The 24893-nt window shown below is 37.0% G+C and overlaps 1 protein-coding gene across 1 annotated transcript in view; it reads left to right on the forward strand.

Annotated features, from left to right (window-relative positions):
* The window catches only part of LOC145663909 (uncharacterized), a 246429-nt gene extending 231219 nt beyond the window's left edge, over nucleotides 1-15210 (forward strand). Inside the window, exon 2 of the mRNA XM_081730093.1 lies at nucleotides 15070-15210. Within this exon, the coding sequence (XP_081586219.1) occupies nucleotides 15070-15099 (30 nt within the window). The 3' untranslated portion in view covers nucleotides 15100-15210. The remainder of the gene's footprint in view (nucleotides 1-15069) is intronic.
* Nucleotides 15211-24893: the final 9683 nt, after the last annotated feature.

Below are 24893 nucleotides of genomic sequence, written 5' to 3' on the forward strand. Positions count from 1 at the left end.
TTTTCTATTCCAATAGGTTTGATTCCAGATCACCTGAGTTTGTGGTAGGTAACGTCATGTATTTGTCAGCATTCTCTCGTTTCCTCCCTCACTCTCATTCTATCAATTCCTTTTACAATTATTCTCCTGTCATTAATCATCCTTCTTCTGTAGCCTACAGGGCATAATTTGTAAAACTTAAGACTGTAAATTTTATTTCACGAGGAAACACAATCTAATATTGTTTTATGTTTGGAGTAATTTGATAGTTCCATAGAAACTGCCCATTTGGTTCACTAATATTTGTAACACAAGCCAACAGAACTGGAAGAGCGACCGGAGTGTCATGTATTCATACGCTGTCCTTGAGGACCACAGGGAATCTCCAGAGGGTAGGGCTTTGACAAGAGCAACGCAATTGACTTGATGATTTGCTAGCGTTTGCTTCTGGAGATTACACAATCCTTTTTTGCCTCATATCTACAATTAGTTCATTCTGTTAATTGCATCCACAGGTTATAACTTCGTGTGTAGCCAGGCTGTGTATTTAGCTGTCTGTCTGCCAGGGTTTTCGACTACAATTGTATCAACAAATATTGACATTAAATCAAGAGAATTTCCCTTAATCTTCAGCGTATTGATTTCATATAAGGGTGTTTCAAAACAACACTGACAACATATGGAAGGTGGTGATTCCGTACAGCATCATAAGAATCATAAGAGAACAGTATAGACCAACCATGATACACAAATACTTCCTTTCGGAGTTGCAGACTGCCAAAAACATGTAAAAATGAACTTCAAAGGTTCATAGCTCCAATATTATGGGATCTACCGTATTCGGATCAAGAGTTCACTTAGGAATTAGTATGTGTCCTATCCAAGTTTCAGAATCCTGTGGTATTTCCGCAACAATTTTTATAGAGGTAATTGGTGAGCACTTCAAATTATATGCCCCTAGGTAAAACTCCCTCTATTAACATTGTTGCGTGAGTACCTTAGGATTTTGAAATATGTATTTTTGGATAGGGCACATATTAGTTCCTAAGAGGAGTCTTGACTCGCTTATGGTAGGTCCCATAATTTTAGAGCTATGGACTTTTAAGGCTCGTTTTTTCATGTTTTCAGCAGCCTATAACTCCGAAAGGAAGCATTTGCGCATCCAGGTTCGTCTATATTTTTTGTCTTATCTTGGTGTAAGGAGTTACCTAACAAATGTTGTCAGTGTTGTTTTGAAACACCCTGTATATTAGATTGGTGCGACTGAAATGTCCAGTTTCGACAGTTTAACGTCCGACGATTGTGCCCTTAAAGCTGTGAGAGACGGATGATTAAGACAAATGAATGATGATGGAAGAATTGGTGGAATGAGAAAGTGGGAGAAAACGGGAGTGCTCCGAGAAAACCCACGGACACCACAAACTTACTTGGCTGAGATTGAACCAAGGACCCTATGCATCAGAGGTAACGCTATACCACTGAGCCACCTTGCACGTGAATGTCCGATTTGACGTCTGGTACGAAACTTATATCAATAGCACAATGCAGAGATGAACTAAGGTAATGCGTTTAACGTCAGAAACTCGGTGCAAGTCCAGCAAACAGGCTGGCGTACCTAAACAAATGGGCGGAAGATCGTTGTTGAACAGGATCGTAAAGAAAGTGTTCCATGGAGAACACACAAGTGAGAGTGATTTTTCTGTACTAATTTAAACTGGGACATTCTGCATAACAAGCTCCCCTCCTTCGAAAAAAAAGTAAAATTTGGGCCGGAATGGCGAATGAACGTACCATTAACCGTTGGTTTGTCAAATTTCGTTCCGGTGACACCATTGAACACTGTGAGCACTAAACAACATCAGGGGTAAAAGAGAAGGGGAACGCGGGGAGACGCTGTCCGCCCACTTCCAGAAAATATCTGTGGCGTCCCCCACTTTATATAAAAAAATATAATGGAGAAAGATAGGCATGACGTCATGCGTCCCCCCTACCTTTTCAGATCCATTTTTACCCCTGACCAACATCATGATCGGATGAGCTTGTTTGTAGTGTTAAGTATGAGATGAGTGATGAGACAAGACAAAAGGATTTTCTCGTCTCGTCACATGAATTTTTGTCACATTCTCACCTCGTCTCCATCCTCAAAGAATTCTTTGCCGTCTCGTCTCGATTCTCGGAAACATTTTCTCGTCTCGTCTCGTTTTGTACGTTTATGTACAAAATGTATGCTTTGAATTTCTTGTTAATTTAATGTAGAAGTTATCAGAATCCATTCCCATCAAGAGAAGCCACAAATAATGTGATTTAAACCGTATCATTATTGCAGTATATTCTGTAATGACTTGCGCATTTTAAATGTTGATAAATGTTCTTCATTGTGTTTACATAATCATTTTATCAATCCCCTCTGGCTTATATTTTATACTGGCCTGGGAGGTATAATATCCCGCACATGGTTCTGTTTAAAACATCAACATGTGCTTTTGTAGAAGCTACTATAAAAAAAAAAAAGGAAACTACAAAAGACTAGTGCCACCACTACACAGAAGCAGTTATAAAATTCAAAAAATCACCAAAAGCGACATCAATCAGTCTTCGGTCAATCTGTACTTTAAAACTATTTTGTTTATTACAAACTAAATACAACTGTTATTTGAAAAAGTAGTTCACAGGATACCAAAAATAACATGATACGTAATCAAATTGAGTTGAGTTGGTTCCTCTAGTCGTTCCATTAACTTAGATTTTGGGGGAAATGTTATTCTGACAACACTATAATTACTATGAATGGCAACACTGAAAATTCTTCAGGTTCGTATTTTCTGTTGTAGAATAGCATTATCTATGATTATGGTGAGTTGCATTTCATTAACTCCTTTCACTTATGAAAAAACAAGCAAAAGAAAAACGGTAAATTTTGTATTATTTTTAGTTTGTCAGGTTTTTTAAAAAAACATTAATCCAAGCCTCGTAGCTTGCAGTAAACCTTTAAGGCCTCCTTCCCACTTAGCTTGCCGTAGAACTCTGTTAGAAACTTAACCCCTCTCCTAGTTTGCAGTAAATTCTTAAAAAATTCGTACCACAAACCACCCAGCTTGCTGTAAAGGTTCGTGGTTCTTCTTCCCCGTCTAGCTTGCTGTGGAGTTGTGCGGGTTTCCAACCTCTCTTTGGTTGCAGTATAGCACTGACAATCCTATACCACCTCAGTCAGCTTGCAATGAAGCTTTATATATATGCTTCCCTTGGCTGCCTGCACCTCGGGACACTTACATACTCTAATTATTAATGAATTTTGTCCTTATTTAGAGGAGCTGTATTATACTGTTTTATATCAAAAAGTTTTTATAATAAAACTAGTTATATACAGCAAAAAAAAAATAAATAAATAAAATAAATAAATAATTCCACCTTCTGCTCCATCTGCTTTAGCAAAATTTTACAATACATAGTTTTAGCTTGTTCCATAATAGCAACAATGGTATAAATTTTTTTTACTAGCATCTTCTGTGTACAGTCCGCAGCAAAAACCCTGCAACATGGGCATGTATTGTAAGTTTATTGTGAAACTACGGCTAACACTGAAGGGAATCAACATAACGTCTAAGTGGCATGAATCACGCCAGGAGAAACCTCAGCGTCCTCCCCTGCACTTGGAGCAAAAGACTTCTTCGTTTCACAATAAACTTACATGCTCATGTTGCAGGTTTTTTTCCTGCGGACGGTACATACCAGAAATTAACCTAGAACCACATGCAACCGAAGCGAAGGTGCTAACAATTATTTCTCGAGGAAAAGGGACTGCATGGGGCCCCTGGCTTGATTCCCGACAAATAAGTTTGTAGTGGACGTCATATCCATGGGTTTTCCCGGGATGCTCCCGTTTCCTCCTACATTAACATTCCACCAATTCCTCCATCATTCACTTCTATAAACCATCCGTCTCCCTTAGCCTAAGGGTCCTGCTAAAGGGTGGGCTGTTAAACTAAAAGATCTCATTTCATTTTATTTTCGAGGGAAGTGGGTTATGCTGAGTTATTTTAAATAAATATTTTGCATTTCTGGCAACGATGAAGTAGTATTTCAACGTGACTGCAGAATAATATATATGGTGTACAAGTTCGCTAAATTTTCTCCATAGTATGTCGCTGACAGCAGCATGTAGTTAAAAAAAAACGATGGTGACGAGAGGCGGGGCTACATGAACTCTAGGGGGTGGTGTCAACGAATGTTTTCAGCTCAAGTAAGCGAACGATTAGTGTGGTAGGTAGGGGGCAAAGTGGGGCAAAACCGCAAGCCGTTGCTTTTAGCCGCATTTCAGTGTATTTGTATGTGCGTGTTTGCGTCTGGTGCAGACAGATGGTGGACCACAACGAGAGAGAGAGAGAGAGAGAGAGGAGGCAACACTTGTAACAGACAAATGACTGACTATTTAATTTGATCCATTGAAGATTGTCTAGCGCCTGTTTCTTTACGTAACTTTGTAAATTCTATTCTAATTTAAGTTTTGCTTTTGTTCATGGATTCGGGGTTTGTAGTAACTGTTTAAATTGGTATTTTTAAAGAATTTCCTAAAGTTTCTATAAATAATTAAAGGTTAAGTGTGTGAACGCGACGATGAACAACAGATGGCAGCACATGTTCCCTATCTTTCCAGTGTATTTCGTAACGAGCGACAATATTCTTTCGAATGGAAATGAAATGAAATCTTTACGTTTAACGTCCCATGTTTGTTCTTTACGCTAATGGAGACAAGGCAAGTGAATGATAATGAAAGAAGTGATTGTTTGAGAATGTGGGAGGAAACGGAAGTACCCTGAGAAAACCCATTGATACAATATTGTTAACCACAAATTTACTTTGTCAAGGATCGAACCAGAGACCCTACGCACTAGAGGTAAGCGATGTACCAGAGCGACAATTTTCAAATTATTGAATCAGCTTCAAGATTTGAATAATCAAACTTTGTCCAAAGGCGAATACATAACTAAAGAATAATCCATGGCCTTTTTGACTATTTTGTATATAGTTTTGGAATTATTCGACTGTATTAAGTACTTTAGTCAGTTTTGTTTATTAACATATATTAATAACACTTGCGTAGATGTTTCGGGAATGTAACATTTCCTTAATCGGAAACGTCATGTAAGATCAACCCAAGAATAACAGCTTAAATATAACCAGAAAGTAAAAGGTGTAGACGTCCATTGATCCCAGAGACAATAAAATTTTCCCTTCAATTTTTTTCTTAGAGCCATCTATAAAGAACGAGCCAATAGGCTGAACCACGAATGGTGCCCGAGCTAATAAGCTCTGCGTTCACAAGTTGGAAATTGACATTCATACAATCTCAATCTTTCGAACTCATCTTGAAGTTGAAAGAGTGTAAATTTAGATAGCTAACGAGAGCGCAATTTGGGTTAGTAAAGTGGGAAGGACGTTAAGAGTCTTCATCCCGGCGAAATTAAAATACCGCTAATTTTTACAGTAATTGTGTGATATCTTCAAATAGATAAAAGATAATCGAAATGTGGAACAAGAGCGCCCTAGACAATATTATTTTACATGAGAAACCGTTATCACGACTCACTTATCTGCTTTCGATTTCGAGCCATTTTGAAAATCGGCATTTATTTTTGCGTTTCTAAACACCTGAAAACGGAAAGCCACTAGGTGACTTGTGATAACGGTACCTCACACAAAATAATATTGTCTAGGACGCTCTTGTTCCATATTTCAATTATCTTTTATCTATTTCAAGATATCACATAATTATTGTAAAATTAGCGGTATTTTAATTTCGCCGGGATGAAGACTCTTAAAAATGAGCATGATGTAAGGTAGTGAGGTTATCTTGGGATTGAATGAGCATTCTGCGGAATTGATGATCTTTCCTTAAGGTTGAATGAACGTTCTGTGTGACTATTAGGGTGGAAAAGAGAAACGATGAAGACAATTTAAAAATAGGAAAAGAAACTGGTTGTTGGCATTGTTTAAGAAGTTGTATAACAAGGAATGTGACAAATAGTGGTAGAGCGCTTACCTCTGGTGAGTGGGGTCCGTGGTTCGAATTCCGGCGAAGTGAATTTCTGGTAGACAAAATCGTGTCTGGGGGGGTTCTCTGGGGGTTCGAATTTCCTCCTACATTCTCATTCCACCAATTCTACCATAATCATCCGTCTCCCTTCGCCTAAAAGGTATAAGCGTGGGACGTTAAACTGAAAGATTTCATTCTATTTTTGGTAAGTTGTACGGTAGGAGAAGCGAAACAGGACAAAAGGAAAGACGATAATGAAACTCATATCTTTACGTCAAGATGAAGAGAATAGTTAAGGAGCGTAGTGCATAGAAACGCCTCAATTTTGAGCAAGTGATTTACCAGTTAAGGTAGAACTGTGGCAATGAAAGTGATTTTTCAATGCAGCTCAAGTAAATGCAAAAGCTGTTGAAAACAGTGTTTCTTTCAGAACAAAAAATGTTCCAGGCGGCACATATTATTTTCAGACGGTACTATTCTATTTATTATTATATTATATAGAGATATTATTGTGGTCTCCTCTGGGGGCCAGCTCCGGGGAACAGTGCCTCCCCAAAAACATGTCTGGAAGAAACACCAGTTGAAGATACTAAAGGAGAGAAAAATTGTTTAACGCGATGCTTATATTACCCGCACACCAGTTGTGTGCAGTGGGTTGCCTGACATTCAGATGATTTAGTTAGTTCCCAAGTAGTATGGCTGTAAAAGAATATGCATGTTACCATTAAGAAAACAAACTGCAATAGATGCATATACAGTAATTAACGGCTTAAGAGTGTAATTAACTGCTTATACAGTACATAAATAATAATTTTCTTTAGCCAAATAAAAAAAATACTGACAATTATTATTGGTAACGAGCAACATATATTTTCTTCTTCTTCTTCTTATTATTATTATTATTTCGATTTTCTCGTAAACCACGCATAAGTTGAAAGGACGCTCAACATTGTGGTGATATTTATACGTCAGAAGGATTACTTAGAGAATATCAGAAGATTACCAAAAACTATGTTTAAAAGGATGCAACAGACTTGCGCACACTTGAGATCCAAGATTGCGCACACTTTTCAGTTATACAGATCAAGATCCAAAAATCCAGGTTTGCGCACAGTTTTTTTTTACAACGTTGCCAAACGTTACAACGATGTTTACAGGGTGTCCCAAAAGTAGGTATACAGTACCGTACTGATCAGGCTCATTGCATTTTATATCATTTCTTATTGTTATCTTTCAGATAGGCTTAGTTTCTTTATTATTTGTTTTTAATGTGTTTTTACTTACATCTTAAGCTAGGAAGAGCCGAAGCAAATAAACCCATAAACTAGAATGTTATACTTGATCAATGCAGGGGTGTATACCTACTTTTGGGCCACCGTGTATTATTATGAAAATGAAAAACTAACTTTGTGTTAACCAGATCAAAACAGCATAGTCAATGTGCCAAAAATTTACTTTACTTTCTCTGGCAAGTATGAACCACTATTTGAGACTCAGCATCCACGAAAACGGACTTTTCTCCTTTCGCTGTAATAACATCTTGGATCTCTGCCATCTGCTTAATAGCTTGGGAAGTGCATATGGGTCGAGTACGGGCTAATTTATTTCGACAATTATACATTGCTTCTCTGCAACTCCTCATATCTTTATTAGGAATGGGCACGAGCGAGTTCGAGCGAGTTTGCTTTGAAACTCGACTCGACTCAAAACTTGAACTCAAAACACTGACTCGGCTCGGAACTCGAGTCGAGAAAATTACCTTTGACCGACTCGTGCCCATCTCGAATCTTTATGGGGGGGGGCGGTGGCTCAGTGGTAGAGCGTTCACCTCTGGTGCTTGGGGTCCCGGGTTCGATCCCAGCCCCTCGCCAAGTGAACTTTGCGGTGGACGAACACCGTGCTCGTGGGTTTTCTCGGGGTTCTCCCGTTTCCTCCCACTTTCTTCATTCCACCATTTCACTCATCTCTCATAATCACCGTCTCCTTTAGCCTAACCGGCATAACCGTGGGACGTAAAACTCAAAGATTTCATTTCATTTTTTTCGAATCTTTATGGGTAAATTGTACACAATCATCATCTTTGAAAGCTCCTGCCTGATAATCTTATTAGGTTTCTCACTAACATATTCCATTGCTTTTCTCTTACATGCTTCGTTTAGAATATGCTTCTGAAGGTCAAGTCCAATAGTAACTTCAGAGTATGCTTCTGAAGTTACTATTGGACTTGCACATTTTACAAAATTATTGACCTGCTGTTAGATTTTGAAAACTGGAGAAAGCCGAAAAATATTACAATTGAATCATTTAGAATAATTTTGATTCCTGATATCCTGAAATTTGTCTTTACAAATAAAAGTAGGTGGTGGTGTTTCCCTTCCAAGTGCGAATAACTTGTATTTGAGATTTAGCATCCAGAAATCTCATTTTATTTTCTTCAATAGATGTTGTGCACAATTCTGTTTTTATCACCTGGCAACGTCGATTCCCGATCCTGTGCGCAATCCTGGCCAAAGATACTGTCAATCAACTTCTTATCTGGCATTTGCTGATAAAGAAGATAAGTGTGCGCAAGTCTGAGACTCCCGTTTAAAAGTAGTAGTATGAGGTATACACTACCGAAAGAATTCAGTTTGTATGCCGTGATTTAAAAAAAAAATTAATAATATTGCAACCAAAAGTTATGGTAGTTTTTTTATTTTTATTTTATCACGTACAGTTTTAGTGGAGATATTAGAGCGGAGATGGAGTGTATTGTTGGGACAGTTAATTCATAGCACAAATCTACTCCCTGCTACCTGTATTATATTAAGAGTCTTCATCCCGGCGAAATTAAAATACCGGTAATTTTACAGTAATTACGTGATATCTTCAAATAGATAAAAGATAATCGAAATGTGAAACAAGAGCGCCCTAGACAATGTTATTTTACATGAGAAACCGTTATCACGACTCACTTATCTGCTTTTGATTTCGAGTCATTTTGAAAATCGGCATTTATTCTCGCGTTTCTAAACAGCTGAAAACGGAAAGCCACTAGGTGACTTGTGATAACGGTACCTCACGCAAAATAATATTGTCTAGGGCGCTCTTGTTCCATATTTCAATTATCTTTTATCTATTTGAAGATATCACATAGTTACTGTAAAATTAGCGGTATTTTAATTTCGCCGGGATGAAGACACTCAACCGTTTTTATTGTATAGTGATCAAGGTTAAATTAAAACTAGATTGCTGCCACTTCCGGTTTGAATAGAGGGTTACGAGAAACGATGGACCTATTCTTAGAATATTAAATTGATTCCATAAAAACCCAGCGCCTTCGATATCTCTTGTTATTTTTGTTCTATTGTAGATCTGTATTAAAACCTGAAGTTGTATCGGATTTCTCACTTCCGGTATTAATAGACAGGTAATAATGGAGATGTATTTTTTAGGATACTTGATCAATTGCCGGAAACCGTTTCTCGCTATACGTAGGGTGCGCGGTGGATCAGTGGTAGAGCGCTTACCTCTGTTCCGGGAGCGTCCCTGGTTTAATCCCCGAACAAGTAAATTTGTAGTGGACATCATGCCCGTGGTTTTTTCCAGGGTACTCTCGTTTTCTCTCACATTCTTATTCCACCAATTTACTTGCCGTAATCATCCGTCTCCCGTAGACTAAAGAGCATCGTTCTATAATAATCAATGTTAAACCGGAAGTTGTTCATTTCTACCACTTCCTGTGGTTAGATCAGCTTCGTCGATGAACTTGATTTGTAACTTTTTTAACCCTCAACAAGCTGGTCAAATTTAACGGTGATCCATCAAATAGTTCTTAGGATCTTTTGTCTTCCGGACGGACAGACAGCGAAAATCTATCCATCTACCGATCTATCTAATTTTATATATATATATATATATATATATATATATATATATATATATATATATATATATATATATATATATATATATATATATACGGCTGAAAATAAAAAGATGAAACAAAAACTGAGATAGGAAAATGTCATAGGGCGCATCACATGGTGTTGTCGTGGTGACCCCCAAGGCCCTCCTTCAAGGGGGCCCAGGGGCGAACTTCAAATTTTCAAATGGGAACATGTATTGAATCATACCTCATTCAATAGTACTTGAAATACGAAACAACTTTTGTAGGAAACAATTTTCGATTTGGGGCACCGTTTTCAAAATGGCCGCAAAAAGTCCTGTATCAGTTTGAAGTTGACACCTGGGCCCCCTTCACGGAGTTTCCTGAGGGTCACCACAACAACACCACTTGATATGCTTTATCATCGTTTCTATCTCAGTTTTTGTTTCATCTTTTTATTCTCAGCCATTTCGGATTTATAAGCACTGGACGTTTTATCTGAAACACCCTGTATATATATATAATATACCTACGTATATGGATCCAGGATTGTCTGAGGGGGTTGCACCAATAAGTACCAAAATAACCAATCACACTGAAACTCTTCAAAGTGACATGTGACAATATTCTTTACCCCTAACAACACTGATGCATAGAACGGAGGAAAGTTTTAAAGAGGGTCGCAAGTGTTTTGCAGGGGGGGGGGGGGAATGTTCTTCTCTCCTCCTGGCTTATGTTTTCTTTCGTACTTAACAAATATTATAATGTTTTGCTTGGTGAATCCTTTTCCTTCAATCTTTAGAAAAAACACTTAAAAACTATTGCTTTTGCAAAGCTCTACTTTCTTCTACGCCCCTAACGGAAACATGATGGCAGAAAGTTTCGGAAAGTATTGTTATTTTCACTACCAGCTTCTCGTTGTAGATAGTGTATATTTACAACGAAGGGGGTGTGTGCACGTGCACCTTTGTACCCCACTAAATCCGGCCCTATATATACAGGGTGTCCGAAAAGTCCTTCCCTGATTACAGAAATTGATAACTCAGGCTAGAAATAAGATAGAAATATGGAACTGGTGTTGAATTGTTTACAAACTATAAAAGTTTTGGTCACATCAGTACACTTCCACATGAGCACCCTTGGTAGCACGTAGCACATCTAGGCGATATTCAATTTCCATCCACACATTAGCCAACATCACTGGAGGGATCGATGCAACGAAAGGTCAGCAACCGACCCTGTGTTCTTGAACTTCTCATACCAGGCTTTAATGCTCTTGACATCAGGTGGAGTCCTCCCAAATGTTGTCTGGAACTGTCTCTGCACCGTGGTTGGTGATCGTGTCTCATGGTACCACAGGACACACTGTGCCTTCTCCTGGTTGGTTGGCATGGCTTCTTGGGCTTCTTACTTACGTACTACAAACCTAACACACACAAAAAAAATTGAGACTTGGTAAAACAGAACAAACTTAACACAGACAAAAACTTTTATAGTTTGTAAACAATTCAACACCAGTTTCATATTTCTATTTTATTTCTAGCCTGACTTATCAATTTCTGTAATCAGGGAAGGACTTTTCGGACACCCTGTATATAATGTAATATGAATGAAAGTGCCTATGAGTGTGGCTTAATAACTTTGAACCAACAGACCGATCTCAATCAAATTTTCAACGTAAATGAGGTTCGAGCCTGGGATGGATTTTATCATTTCACTTTGACAGTGCATCTTGGAGAAGGGGAGGGGGAAGATTATATATATATATATATATATATATATATATATATATATATATATATATATATATATATATATATATATATATATATATAATGATTGAAAATGACCAATATCAAAGAGAGCTTCAGTAATACTAAAAAGTGACTGACTAACGGAATATATTGCTACTTTTTTTTTCTTATTTTAACTCAGAGAAGCAGGTAATTGACACTAGTATATGTATAAAGGACTTTTACTAAACCAAAATCCTTAATAAATAAATAACAAGGCCATAAACGTTACTTTCTGAATCCTCTTTCGTCTGATTTAGATCTATGGTTAATCATACAAGGACATGGAACGAAACCCTCCTATTTTCTTTTCATATTTAATCGGAATACGTGATACGAAAAAAAAAAAAATCACAAAGGCTGGAACAAGAAAAGAAAAACATATTTCCTAAATAATTCAGCTTGAACTTTTAGACACCTTTCAAAATGTCTTGAGAACAACATCAAGTTGCTTTTCCAGTTTAACCTTTGACATAAAACTTTTTTTCTTTTCTTATTTTCTAAACCCTAAACTCTTTGAAGGAACATTTTCTTCTCCTCCTCTTCTCTTACTTTAAATTGATTGTGTTTTGTTTTTCTTATTTATTCGGAAATTGAGTTCCTTTGTCTCTTGTTCTTTTTCTGTATTTTTTTTTCAAAATCTATCTTTGAAGCAAAAAACAAATGCCGTTAACCTATTATGTTGCGTGATTTCTATATTATATGACAAAATAATCAATTGGTATTCAGTACTTAATTTAACAATCTTTAAAGTAATATTTATCTTCTATTTTCTTTTTGCAGTATCATTTTTTACGCGTTTTATCTTTAGCCTAATATAAAATAATACTCGTATACAAGTTTTTCCTTATTATTTTTTTATGAATATTTATATGCTTTTTAAATCGCTGAACACGAATCCGTCATCAATTTTGTCCTAATTTCAAGATAGTTTTTAAATGATGCAAATTAAGAAAATCTTAACTATATGTAAAACTACATGAACTCACTCACCTGACATTAAATAACATGACGTGGAAAGTTCAAATTTGGCATGATCGTTGCTTCTTGGAGCTAATCCACAGCAAAATTGTCAAAAGTGAAAATTTATAAGTTTTAAGGGGTCTAAAGGGGGATTTAGAAATTTCCATGTTATTTAAATGGGCGTTTTCTTGGGATACAAAACCTTATGTTTTAGATAGTTGAAAAAAACAAAAAGAAATTTGAAATTCGGTGTAGGCCAAGCAGTCGCAGGGATCTGAAGCAAAGCCCCAGTTGTCCAAATTTACGAAATATTAAGAGCAATTGCACGAAATTCACTGTTTATGCAAAGGCTGATGCATAAGAGATTCGAGACTATAGGTCAAATAAACTCGGGGGTCTAGTACGGAGCTCCCAGTTAGCCAAAGGCTAGTTAAATAATATAAAATTAGTTCGTTCAGGGCAGTTCTATCCGCGCAGGAAGTGAAGAACTTTCTACAATTAATTTTTGGGTATCTTGTATTATTCAGACTTTTCTCATACGTTAATAAACCTTGCAACACTACGAATATGATGTAGATTCAATTAAATAGTTTTAATCTTGGTATTTTTCTTTTCATTGGTGTCGCATTCGCTACCTGATCACTCCGCGTTGTGTATTTGTCGACGTAGTTTTATCTTTGGCCACTTCGCATCCCCGCTACTCTCTGAGAACTCTTACCGGTTACTCTACAATTAAAGCTGTTAAAGAATGCGCACTAGTGCTGATTTGAACGGATAGTCCAGGGAGGAAATTCCCCCCCGGAGCAACGAAATCCTCCCCTGGGCCATCTATCCTTCCGTGCTCAATGTAGATTCCCAGAATTTTCGTAATACAACTTTTCACACCCAGTGAGTATCAATTTGATCGTAAATTTATTTTCTCTAACAGAAAATCTTCTGAAACAATCACTGATGCTGAAAAAAACAGGAGTGACCTAGTAAACCGTAACACCTAATTCTATGACTGCAGTGGATTAACATTAATACTCCATTTTGTTTGCTGCATTTGTTGTTTGTGTTTTCAAAACTAAATGGAAATAGTGTTTCTGATTTGAATAATTTTACACTTTATTCTATATTAATTTAGCGATTTGTTAATTGCTACCCCATTTTACAGGTTTACGTGTAATATTACACTTGCTTCATTCTTATTGGTGTTAACTATGACTTCTTACACCAGTAAGATCCACCGAGCTGTTGTTAGGCAATGTTTGCGACTCACCAGAATCTTTCTCCTTCTATGATAGATTATCCTTTTATATATTTGGTTTATTTTCTAAAATAGTGTACTCTCTAAATATATATTTTAAATGTGAAGCTTTAATTCTTACTCAATGGCAATTATCAATAACAGCCATGTGCAACAGCCAGCTCTGGGGTCGATCACGGCGCATTGAATCCTTTCTTCTGGCCCGTCCGACCCATTATTGAAGATGTATTTCTTACATAATCTCATAAACTAAATTGAAACATTTTCCTGGGTAACTTATGCCCACTTTGAAATCAGCCTCTGGATTGGAACATCCAATGTACCACCGAATATTAAGAGTGTGCTTCAGAACATGAAAGGTCAAATTTCCCACTAAAATAGTGTATTTTGGCTACTATTATAACTAGGGATGGCAAACCGGTTTTTATCAAAAATGGAAACCGGTTTCTAGAAAAACCGAGATTCGAAAACCGACATTTCGGTTTTCTCCAAAAACGGTTCTGTTTTTCACCGAAACCGGTTTCGGTTTTATCCAAAAACTGGTTCGGGTTTTCACCAAAACCGTTTTTTTGAACATTTTTAAACACCAGTTTCGGTTTTTGTGCCCACCACCAGTTATAAGTGTTTTTATGTTCCTGTAATATTAGTGTAAAGATAAAGTTTCTCAGTTGAATATGGGTGTTCAATTCTTATGGAAATGTTATACATTTTCTTGTACAGCCCTTAGCACCAATAAGTCCGTTGTAATTGCCCACCTCCTGTTTCAATGGCACATGACTGATCTATAGAAAACTCTGTGTTATTGATACTTTATGATACTTTACTCTGATGATAATATTACTTTGGAGCCACAAGCTAACAGTGAAGTCTTGATTAGTTACCTTTATTTACTGTTGATACAGCATTAAAATGTTAGTTTTTTTTTTAATTAGGTGACAAGAAACGATGAATACTATTATTATATCTTTGGAAATATTCCACTGACCAAAGTACCAAATATATATTAATAATACGTGTGTACAAGTTTGAGCAATTCAACATCACCTTCATCAGATACATGAGCTTTGGTCAGTTTTTATTAATATTATAGATAATATAATAATAATAATAATAATAATAATAATAATAATAATAATAATAATAATAATAATAATAATAATAATATAATCTTTATCCTTTTCAGGTAAGGCAGGTTTCAAGACTTTGCAGCTAAGCCCAAGAGGTGTCACGTGAGTACAAACAAAATACATATATCACTGGCTTTATATAATATCGTAAAATGGAGACCCCAAGTAGACTTTTAATCCCCAAATAATGTGCATTTTGTGTAAAATTATAACTGTATTTTTGCAGAAAAAAACAAAATAAACAGGTGGGTAAAGCTATTTAAATTTTTAAAGACATTTTAGACTTAGGAGTGACCCATAATTATGCTTATGGTATTTTACTGACTGTAATATTTGTAATTTGTGACAAAAAGTTTCGATATGACAATGCTGTGTAGCCCGGGTGTGGGGATAACTGTCACTGGACTTAGAATTGTAAGTGTATGCCAGACAGGGTGGTGGGTCTGAACGAAACATTCTCGAATCGCTGGATCGGTCGACACGAGCCTGTGGAGTTGCCAGCTCGATCTCCCGATTTGACTTTTTCTTATGGGGTGTTTTAAAGGACAAAATGTATCAACATCACACACGCAATTTGGCTCAACTACGGGAAGCTATCACAGAAGAGTTCCACAAGATACCAGTATGGGTCTGTCAAGCTGCTTATGACAACGTTGCTCTTCGTCCCCAAGCATGTATCGATTTGGATGGTGCATTGGTGGACCATGCCATGGAGAACAGAGATTAAAACTCTTAGAAGGAAAACTATGAAAGTAATATGTTTATGTTCAATTTAATGTTCAAGTTATGTTGCTAAGGAAAGGTACGAAAGTAATATTTTTATGTTCAAGTTATGTTGCTAAGGAAAGGTATGAATGTAATATGTTTATGTTCAATTTTATGTTCAAGTTATGTTGCTAAGGAAAGGTAAGAAAGTAATATGTTTATGTTCAATTTTATGTTCAAGTTATGTTGCTAAGGAAATGTATGAAAGTAATATGTTTATGTTCAATTTTATGTTCAAGTTATGTTGCTAAGGAAAGGTAAGAAAGTAATATGTTTATGTTCAAGTTATGTTGCTAAGGAAAGGTATGAAAGTAATATGTTTATGTTCAAGTTATGTTGCTAAGGAAAGGTAAGAAAGTAATATGTTTATGTTCAATTTTATGTTCAAGTTATGTTGCTAAGGAAATGTATGAAAGTAATATGTTTATGTTCAATTTTATGTTCAAGTTATGTTGCTAAGGAAAGGTATGAAAGTAATATGTGTATGTTCAAGTTATGTTGCTAAGGAAAGGTATGAAAGTAATATGTTTATGTTCAAGTTATGTTGCTAAGGAAAGGTAAGAAAGTAATATGTTTATGTTCAATTTTATGTTCAAGTTATGTTGCTAAGGAAATGTATGAAAGTAATATGTTTATGTTCAAGTTATGTTGCTAAGGAAAGGTAAGAAAGTAATATGTTTATGTTCAATTTTATGTTCAAGTTATGTTGCTAAGGAAATGTATGAAAGTAATATGTTTATGTTCAATTTTATGTTCAAGTTATGTTGCTAAGGAAAGGTATGAAAGTAATATGTGTATGTTCAAGTTATGTTGCTAAGGAAAGGTATGAAAGTAATATGTCCACTCCGAAGCTCATTTGGCGACCACTGATGCACCGCAACCCGATGAATTTTGTGTCATGTATTGGATTATTATACCTAAAAATAAGACGTCCAGTGCTTAGAAGTCACAAACAGTCTAGAGATAAGAGGATTTAACAACCAATAAGATAGGACAATGTCAAGGGGCATATCAAGTGAAGCATTCTACTTGCCTTACAAGGCCCCTTACCATGGGGTCCTGGGGGTCACCCGAAAATTGTAAATGGCATGTGTCTGTATATCATCAGATACATGAATGGAAAGATCATGGAAAAGCAAACCTTTGCAGGAAAAAAAAGAATCATGTGAGGCACCAACTTTGGAGTGGCTACCATTTTACTACGTGTGCTCCCTACGTAACTTAAGCAAAAACCATCTCTCGATCGTCGTAAATGGTGTCCCATACGAACAAGTGTTCGTCTTAAAAGTTACCTGTTTCTAATCATATTTCTAATCATCTATCTTCTCATTCAAAATTTTTGAGTGACACTTGAGGATCTAATGATCTAATGCTTCATTTCGATGTGCCCTCTGACATTTTTCCATTGAAGTTTTTTTTATTTATTTTTTTAATCACGATACCGTTTCTGATTTATAAACAGTGGACATTTTATGTGAAACACCACATACAAATAATGTTTTACTTGTTCCAAATACGCTTTAACCATTCTCCTTTTGTAGTCGATAGTGCGGTAATCATCGTGTTTAAAATGAGCTCTTGTTGGGCTTTTGGTATACAATTAATCCCGCAAATACTATTGAAATTCAAATGCGTATGCATATTGGTATTACACAAATGCACTATTGGATTTTTTTTTCTTTTAATGTAACATTTTGTGGTAATACACATTCAACGCAAGAGCATCGTTGTGTGGGAAATGAAAACTTCATAATAACATCTGCTGTTGTTTGGCATTTTAATATACACAACTACGTTTTTATACATGGACAAGGTGTACTAATTTTAATGTACGAGATTTATTAACTACTGATGTGCTGTGCATTGTAGCAGCGAGCAAACTTTCTTTCTTTCTTTCTTTCTTTCTTTCTTTCTTTCTTTCTTTCTTTCTTTCTTTCTTTCTTTCTTTCTTGCTTTCTTTCCTTCAATTTGACGTTTACATCCCCGTGCTTTAAACTGAGTTTCACGGAAGTAATACAGGTCCATTTATAAATGAATATTGCGGTTTTAAAAATTAATAATAAATCTGTTTATTGCCTTATCTGGGCAAACGTACAGCATAAGCAGCAGCAAATGTCCGTTTCTGATCCATTAATCACAATCCTTCAATATGTACACCCTTGTTTACACGACACACATCTACACGATAATCAAATGCTTCTCATACTTGGTGATGCACCGCCGCCGTCCCATCGTCTGTCATGATGGTCTGCAGAACATACGTTATCTGATCACAAACTTCCTCAAAGGACATCGGCAGTGGCGGTACATAAACTCTGTCTTTAGCCACATTGTGACGTTACAAGAACTTGCAGCTGTCACAAAAAGATCTTGAAACCCTACCATATTTCACCGTGTACACATAGTCTTAAAAGGGTCATAAAACATTTTTTTCCATCTTACAAGGAGTCGAACAGTGTGCAACACTCTGGGACGTCTTGCTTGCTACCTGCTATCGCCCTCCCGCTGACATAAAGGGAAAATCAGCTTCGTCGCTTCCGAAACAACGGATTCTTTTGGACAGGGAGAGGAAGTGCGCCAAAATACACGTTTTTAATGAGGAGGTTTACTGTTTGCCCACTAGAGTGCAGTGCTGTATGTGTGGAGAAATCTTTCTTGCCTTCAAGAAGTTGTACCATGTAAAGAGTAAATAGGAAGATCGGGTTGCAAGTTTTTTTTTTTATGATAGCTACAAGATTCATTTAACGTGGCAATGTGGCTTAAAACAAAGCCCCAAAGAAAAAAAATCATGGTGTTAAATCCGGCGAACGGGTTGCCCAGGGGAGAGGTTTGTTGTCTTCTGTTGCACCACGTCCAATCCAGCGGTGGTTATGCTCTCGTACATTCCTGTGAAAATGGGGCGGAGCACTTCAGAGTTGCAAAATGTAATCATCGTAATGGGTGTTCAGCTGGCGTAACAACTAGGTTTCCAACATACCTAGAAATGAATCATCGGTCACAATTCCTTGTTCGAAGAAAAATGGGCCGTGTTTTTCTCTCGAGGGACACCGCACAGAAAACCTTCACTTTTGAAAAGTCACGCTGATGCTCTTATCTGTGTATGTAGTTTCTCGATTCGCCAGATAACGGACAATGTGTTCACCTTGCCACTTATATGAAAAGTGGCTTCATCCCAGAAGACCATTTTCAACTGCATTTTTATCACGCCTTATCGCTTTGTCTGCTGGTGCAAGGGCTTGCACTAATGGCACTATCCCACTAATGAGAAGCAAACATCAGGTAGCGCATGAGAAAATTTACAGTTGCCTCTGCATAGGGTGTAAGTTTTATCCGTGTAAGGTAATAAGTAGATTTATTACTAATTTTTAAAACGGTATTTTCATTTATAAACACGCTGTAATAATATAATGAAATGTATTATTATTATTATTATTATTATTATTATTATTATTATTATTATTATTATTATTATTATTATTATTATTATTATTATTATTGACTTTGTCTGGTGCATGGGGTTCCTGGTTCGATCCTAGCTCTCGCGCCAAGTGAACTTTGTGGTGAACAAACAGTGTGTGCTTGGGTTTACTCGGGGTTTCTTCCACCATTCCATTCATTACTCATCATCACCGTCTCCTTTAGCTTAGCTGGCATAACCGTGGGACGTAAAACTGAAAGATTTTATTTTAAAGTTACCCCGAAACATGAAGTTAAAAATGGGGTGAATGTGCTCCTTTGGGCTTAAGTAAAGTCAACTATAAGCACTGAAACAAATGTACACAATAATTCATGATTATTTTTAAAGAAACATTATTATTAAAATATTTTTATAAGACATGATATTTAAAACTCCTCACCCTAACTTGAACCCCAAACAACGGTAGTGGATTTAAGTCTGTAATTTCAAACAAAACAAAATATTTTCTATATACATACATGTGTATATCTACAGGTTGTTAATGAACTACACCGACAAACTGTAAGAGGTGATTCCTAACATTGAAATAAGAGGAAAAGTTCCTATGGACCTGTGGGGAAAAGTTTAAAGTTTCAAAGCTAGGCCTGTCCAAAATCACGAAAAAGCCAACTTTCAAGAGGCCCTATTTCGAATTCGAGAAATCGTGGAGTGGTGGTGGTCCTTATCAGCATAAAGGAAGTCACGCATACACAATCCAAAAATGCAGATTTCATTAATGTTCATTGGGTGTGTAGAGTATTCCCTGCAAGGTGAAATTCGCAGACATGCCATCAATCAAATTTTGAGATATGCTCTGAATTTATAATTGGTCCAAAGTAGGCAAACGATAAGCCTTGATAGCAGTGAACACAGAATCCTTTGGCGTGATGTCGGAAGTGTTGAGGATCGTCAGCAGCGCGGTTTTTCGTACTCGGGAAAACACATGCTGCAATGTTTTCTTTCACGCTTATAAGTGAAGAAAACGTGAAATAAACCGTGATGAAATACATCGCATCACATGTTATTCCGAACACAAAAAAGCATGGAGCTGCCCGTTCCTAACATTTCCGACTTCTCTCCGAAGCATTGGATATCCATTGTTGTGGCTTACTTCCTGCCTATTTTAGACCCTCCTTGAAATTAGGGTATATCTAACAACTCTATTGAGAACAAATTTGAGAATTATACCCTGAAGGAAATACCCTGTATACCTATTGAAAATTGACGAAATATGCAGTTTGGGATTGTGTATGTGTGACTTCCTATACACTGATAAGGACCACCATCCACAGTTTCTGGAATTGGAAATACGGCCTGTTGAAATTTTTTTCGCGACTTTGGACAGCCCTAGCTCTGAAACTATGCACTTTTCGCCATAGGTCCATATGAACTTTTTCTCTTATTTTGATGTAAGGAATCATGTATTAGAATTTGTCGGCGGTATTGTTCATTAACACCCCATATATAAAATATACAACTTAATTTTAAAAAATATCCTAAATTTTGTTAACTTTTATAATCAAAGTGAGACTGTTATTTTCACAGTTAACTGGAAATTTTATTCCTGAACAACAGTGGAAGCTACATATTGTATATACAATAGTAAAGAGCGAATAAACATGGATTTATTAATTCTAGAAAAACTGGAAACTTTTAAAAGGATAAAAGAAAAAGAAAGGAGACGGCAAAATGGGAATTTGTTCTGTTAGCTGTTTACTAGGAATTTGTATTTTCAGTTTTGTTTTGCGATTTAGTTTTTGTATTAGTTAAAAGTTTTACTTTCAGAATTTGTAACACAAAGACTTTCTGTTGTCATGGAAACAAGATTCAGCTTAACGTTTATGACAAGTAAACAAGAACCGTTTTCCCAGAATGCATTGATTCAGAGTTGATCCAATTAAAACGTACGGTCTTGTTAGTAAAGTTGCCTATCATACAGGATAGAGAAACATACAATATTAACTTGTTGGCTTTTCGGGAAACACCAAGGAAGAGAAGAAGTGTCTTTGTTAAGTAATAAATGAAGAAAACTTTATATCTGAGATGTTAGTATAAAGAAAATAAATAAATTTAAGCTTCAGTACATAATGAACTTGGTAAGAAAAATACACGAAAATAAATGAACATAAACAACTGTATTTTTTTCTTCTATTACGAATTCTTTTGTGGAACATGAACTGCCTTGTAGCTAAGCAGTTAGCGTACATCAGAGATGGAGTGGGTCAATCAAAACTTGACCCATGACCCACTGATCCCACAACCAAATCTGACCCACACCCTCCTCCCCACTGACTAAAGACTGTTTACACTTTTAATAAAACAAGGCTAATCGGAGTTTGAATTTCTACGATCAATCGCTCAAGCACCGCTCTGTTAAAATACCGGTATACCTGACCTTTACAATATAAAATAGTAGCGTGTTTGTCATGGGCCATGTTACGATGAATTTCAATTTAATTATCATATATAATTATTTCCTTGTTTAATTACAGATACTTTTCAGAGGAAAATAGATGAAATTTGAAAGTCTCAAATCAAGGAAAAATAGGCCAACGTAAAGGGGAGGGGGATGTAAAATTCGACTGTGTTCGAAAGCTAAGTAGTAAGTCCTATTGCTACTATTACAATTACAGATATCAATATCCAAAAGTGCTAAAGTTTTTTTTTCACTTAGTTATAGTCATTTCAGGTAAGGAAATAGAAACAATGAAAAACGAAGATAAAACCCAGACCTTAAAAGTAAAACTTAGACAAACTCACCAGTGTTCAGAAGATGCTGTCTACAATGCACTGAGCAGAGTGGATCGGTTGGTCGTGGTTGGTTGGTGGGTCAGAATGGGATACAGTGGGTGGTGGGTCGCAGTGGGTCACGTCCTGTTAACCCACGACCCTCTGACCCACTCACAATCCTTGACCAATGACGCACTCACAAATCTTGAACCACTTGACCCACTCAATCTCTTGCGGACACGTCTTTGGCGTGGGAGACACAGATTCAATTTCCGTCAGGAGCTCATGTAGTTCGGATTCCACGTTAAGCTATAGGTCCAAGTCTTACATAGCCTCGTTGCTGAATGAGAATAATCAATCAATCAATCTTTTGCACAACGTAATTTTATAAGTAGTATATACATTTACCACCCAAAACATCAAAATCACCTACCTAATATCTTGTATGTGCACCTTGGGCTCACATGACACCAGTAATGCGGTTTGGCATAGAAGCAATGAGGCCTTGGAAAGGGGCTGGAGACATGGAGACATGGCACGTCACATCTGCACATACATGTAACTCTAATTCTTGTATATTCCGCGGAAAGGGCGATGAACTCGGCCCTCAAATTCAGTGACATTTACAGTGTGTTCAGTTAGGTTAAGATCGAGTGAGTTTGGGAGCCATTGCACGAATTGAAATCAGGGATGGAAAAAGAACCAGTTTTGACCCGCTTTTGAACCGGTTCAAGCACCAAGAACCCATGCTAAAGATAGGAACCTGTTCGGAGCGTTTTCACAAGAACCAGTTCATTTTCCATCTCTGAGATTCACCACTATGTTCCTCGATCCACTGCAGCACAACGTTAAGGCTTTCTGTCAAAGAGCGTTGTTCTGCTGAAAGATGATATTCCTAGCTGAAAATGTGGCTAACATGAACAGGTGTACATGATCAGCATGACCTGTCGATAGCTAGGAGCCGTCATGATGCCTTCAACAAGCACTACCGGACTCATGGGTGACCATGTGAATGTGATAATGGAGTCATCTGCGACCTGTTGTCTCGAGCAGCTGTTCCCCTGGAAGACGAAAGATTCTGATGGGATCATCCATGATTCATCAGACATGCAATGTTGTCCCATTTGATCTGCAGTCCAGTGCCGATGGACATGTGGCCATTCCATTCGTTATCGATGATGCCGTGTGGAACGTCAGGTGCGGAAGTCCTCATTTAACACTGTATGGTCAACGTTATGATCAGGCACACTTGTGCTTTGTCCACTGTTAAAATCTGTTCAAGTTTACTATTAATTGTACCATACTTTGCGCCCTGTTTTGTTGTACCAAATTCGACAGTGAAAGACATCCGACATCTTTAATGAAATGGTGCCGCCCCATGGTCTTGTGATTTGGTGTTGGTTTCACTGTTCTTGTCCCACCTTTGGGGGATACTAACCACGGCATCTCGCGAACAGCTGACATTTCCACCTGCACACCTGCTGGTTCTCGTGAACACCTGCTGGTTCCAAGATGCTCGTCTCATTTAATGATTTTAAATGACAAGTTCAAATGACGAAATTTCATGTCTCTGACATTAAGGGATTCGGAGATCTACACTTTTTAAAATTGTATTTTAGTAGTCTTATTGTGATAAACATATCAATCATTGGCGTTTAGTGTCGGAGAGAAATGGCCCTCCTGTTGACGTACCCATTAAACAATAACCAACCAATCGACGTGAAGTATGAAATTAAGTGAGATAAAGATATAGTCAAAAAATATTTTCCCTCCTTAGTTTCCCCAGTGGCGGATCTGGCCCGGAGCCGTGGGGCCTAGGCTCTCCTAGTTTTTTGATTAACAAAAATAATTGAAATATTATTTATATATTTTTGAAAGTTTATACTAAGCGTTGCTTTTTCTTCTTTATTGGAAAATTTTTGAAACATTACGTATTTTTAGTTCCTGTTAACGAAATGCGTAAACGGATTACAAATTAAAATGATTTGCGTAAACTCATGATACACCTATCGAAATCTGGGTTCTGGCTGTCCCTCAGTTTTCACCTTCTAAATACGCCACTGTCTCTCTCCCCAAAAATAGGGCTGTGGTAGAGCGTTCAACTTTAGTGCATGAGGTCCTGGGTTCGATTTCAGCTCGAGCCAAGTAAGCTTTGTGGTGGACGAATACCGTGTGCGTGGATTTTCTAGGGTTTCTTCCGTTTCCTCTCATTTTCTTCATTCCACCATTTCATTCATTTTTCATCATCATCAGCGTCTCCTTTAGCCTAGCCGGCATAACCGTGGGACGTAAAACTTAAAGATTTCACTTCATTTCTTCCCCCGAAAATACTTTAAGATCTCGAAAGTTTAACTTAATTTCTTGTTACCACGGGGAGGCGCGGTGGCTCAGTGGTAGAGCGTTCACCTCCGGTGCTTGCGGTCCCTGGTTCGATCCCAGCTCGAGCCATGTGGGACTTTGCGGTGGACAAACACCGTGCTCGTGGGTTTTCTCGGGGTTCTCCCGTTTCCTCCCACTTTCTTCATTCCACCATTTCAGCCATTTCTCATTATCACCGTCTCCTTTAGTCTAACCGGCTTAACCGTGAGACATTAAAGATTTCATTTTTTTTTTTTTTTTTTTACCACGTGTTCTTTCTATGTTTATGGTCCATCCCAGCTTTCGATTCAGGTGGGCTCTTGTCATTGCTTGGATACCATGTTAAATTGCAGGTATATGGAGAGAAATACATGAACACTAAACTTCAAAACAAAATTAAACAAAATAATAATAATAATAAATAAATAAATAAAAATAAAAAATGGTTTAGACCAAGTTCTAAAGAAAGACTGTGATGAACAATTCCACCATTAAATTAATACCTTTTGTTTTTCCACAAGTTTTTAATTAAAACTTCGTCAATAAATAAAAAAAAATGCGTAACATATA

This window comes from Thermobia domestica, chromosome 11 (genome assembly GCF_964235325.1).
Source record: "Thermobia domestica chromosome 11, izTheDome1.hap1.1, whole genome shotgun sequence".
NCBI lineage: Eukaryota > Metazoa > Arthropoda > Insecta > Zygentoma > Lepismatidae > Thermobia > Thermobia domestica.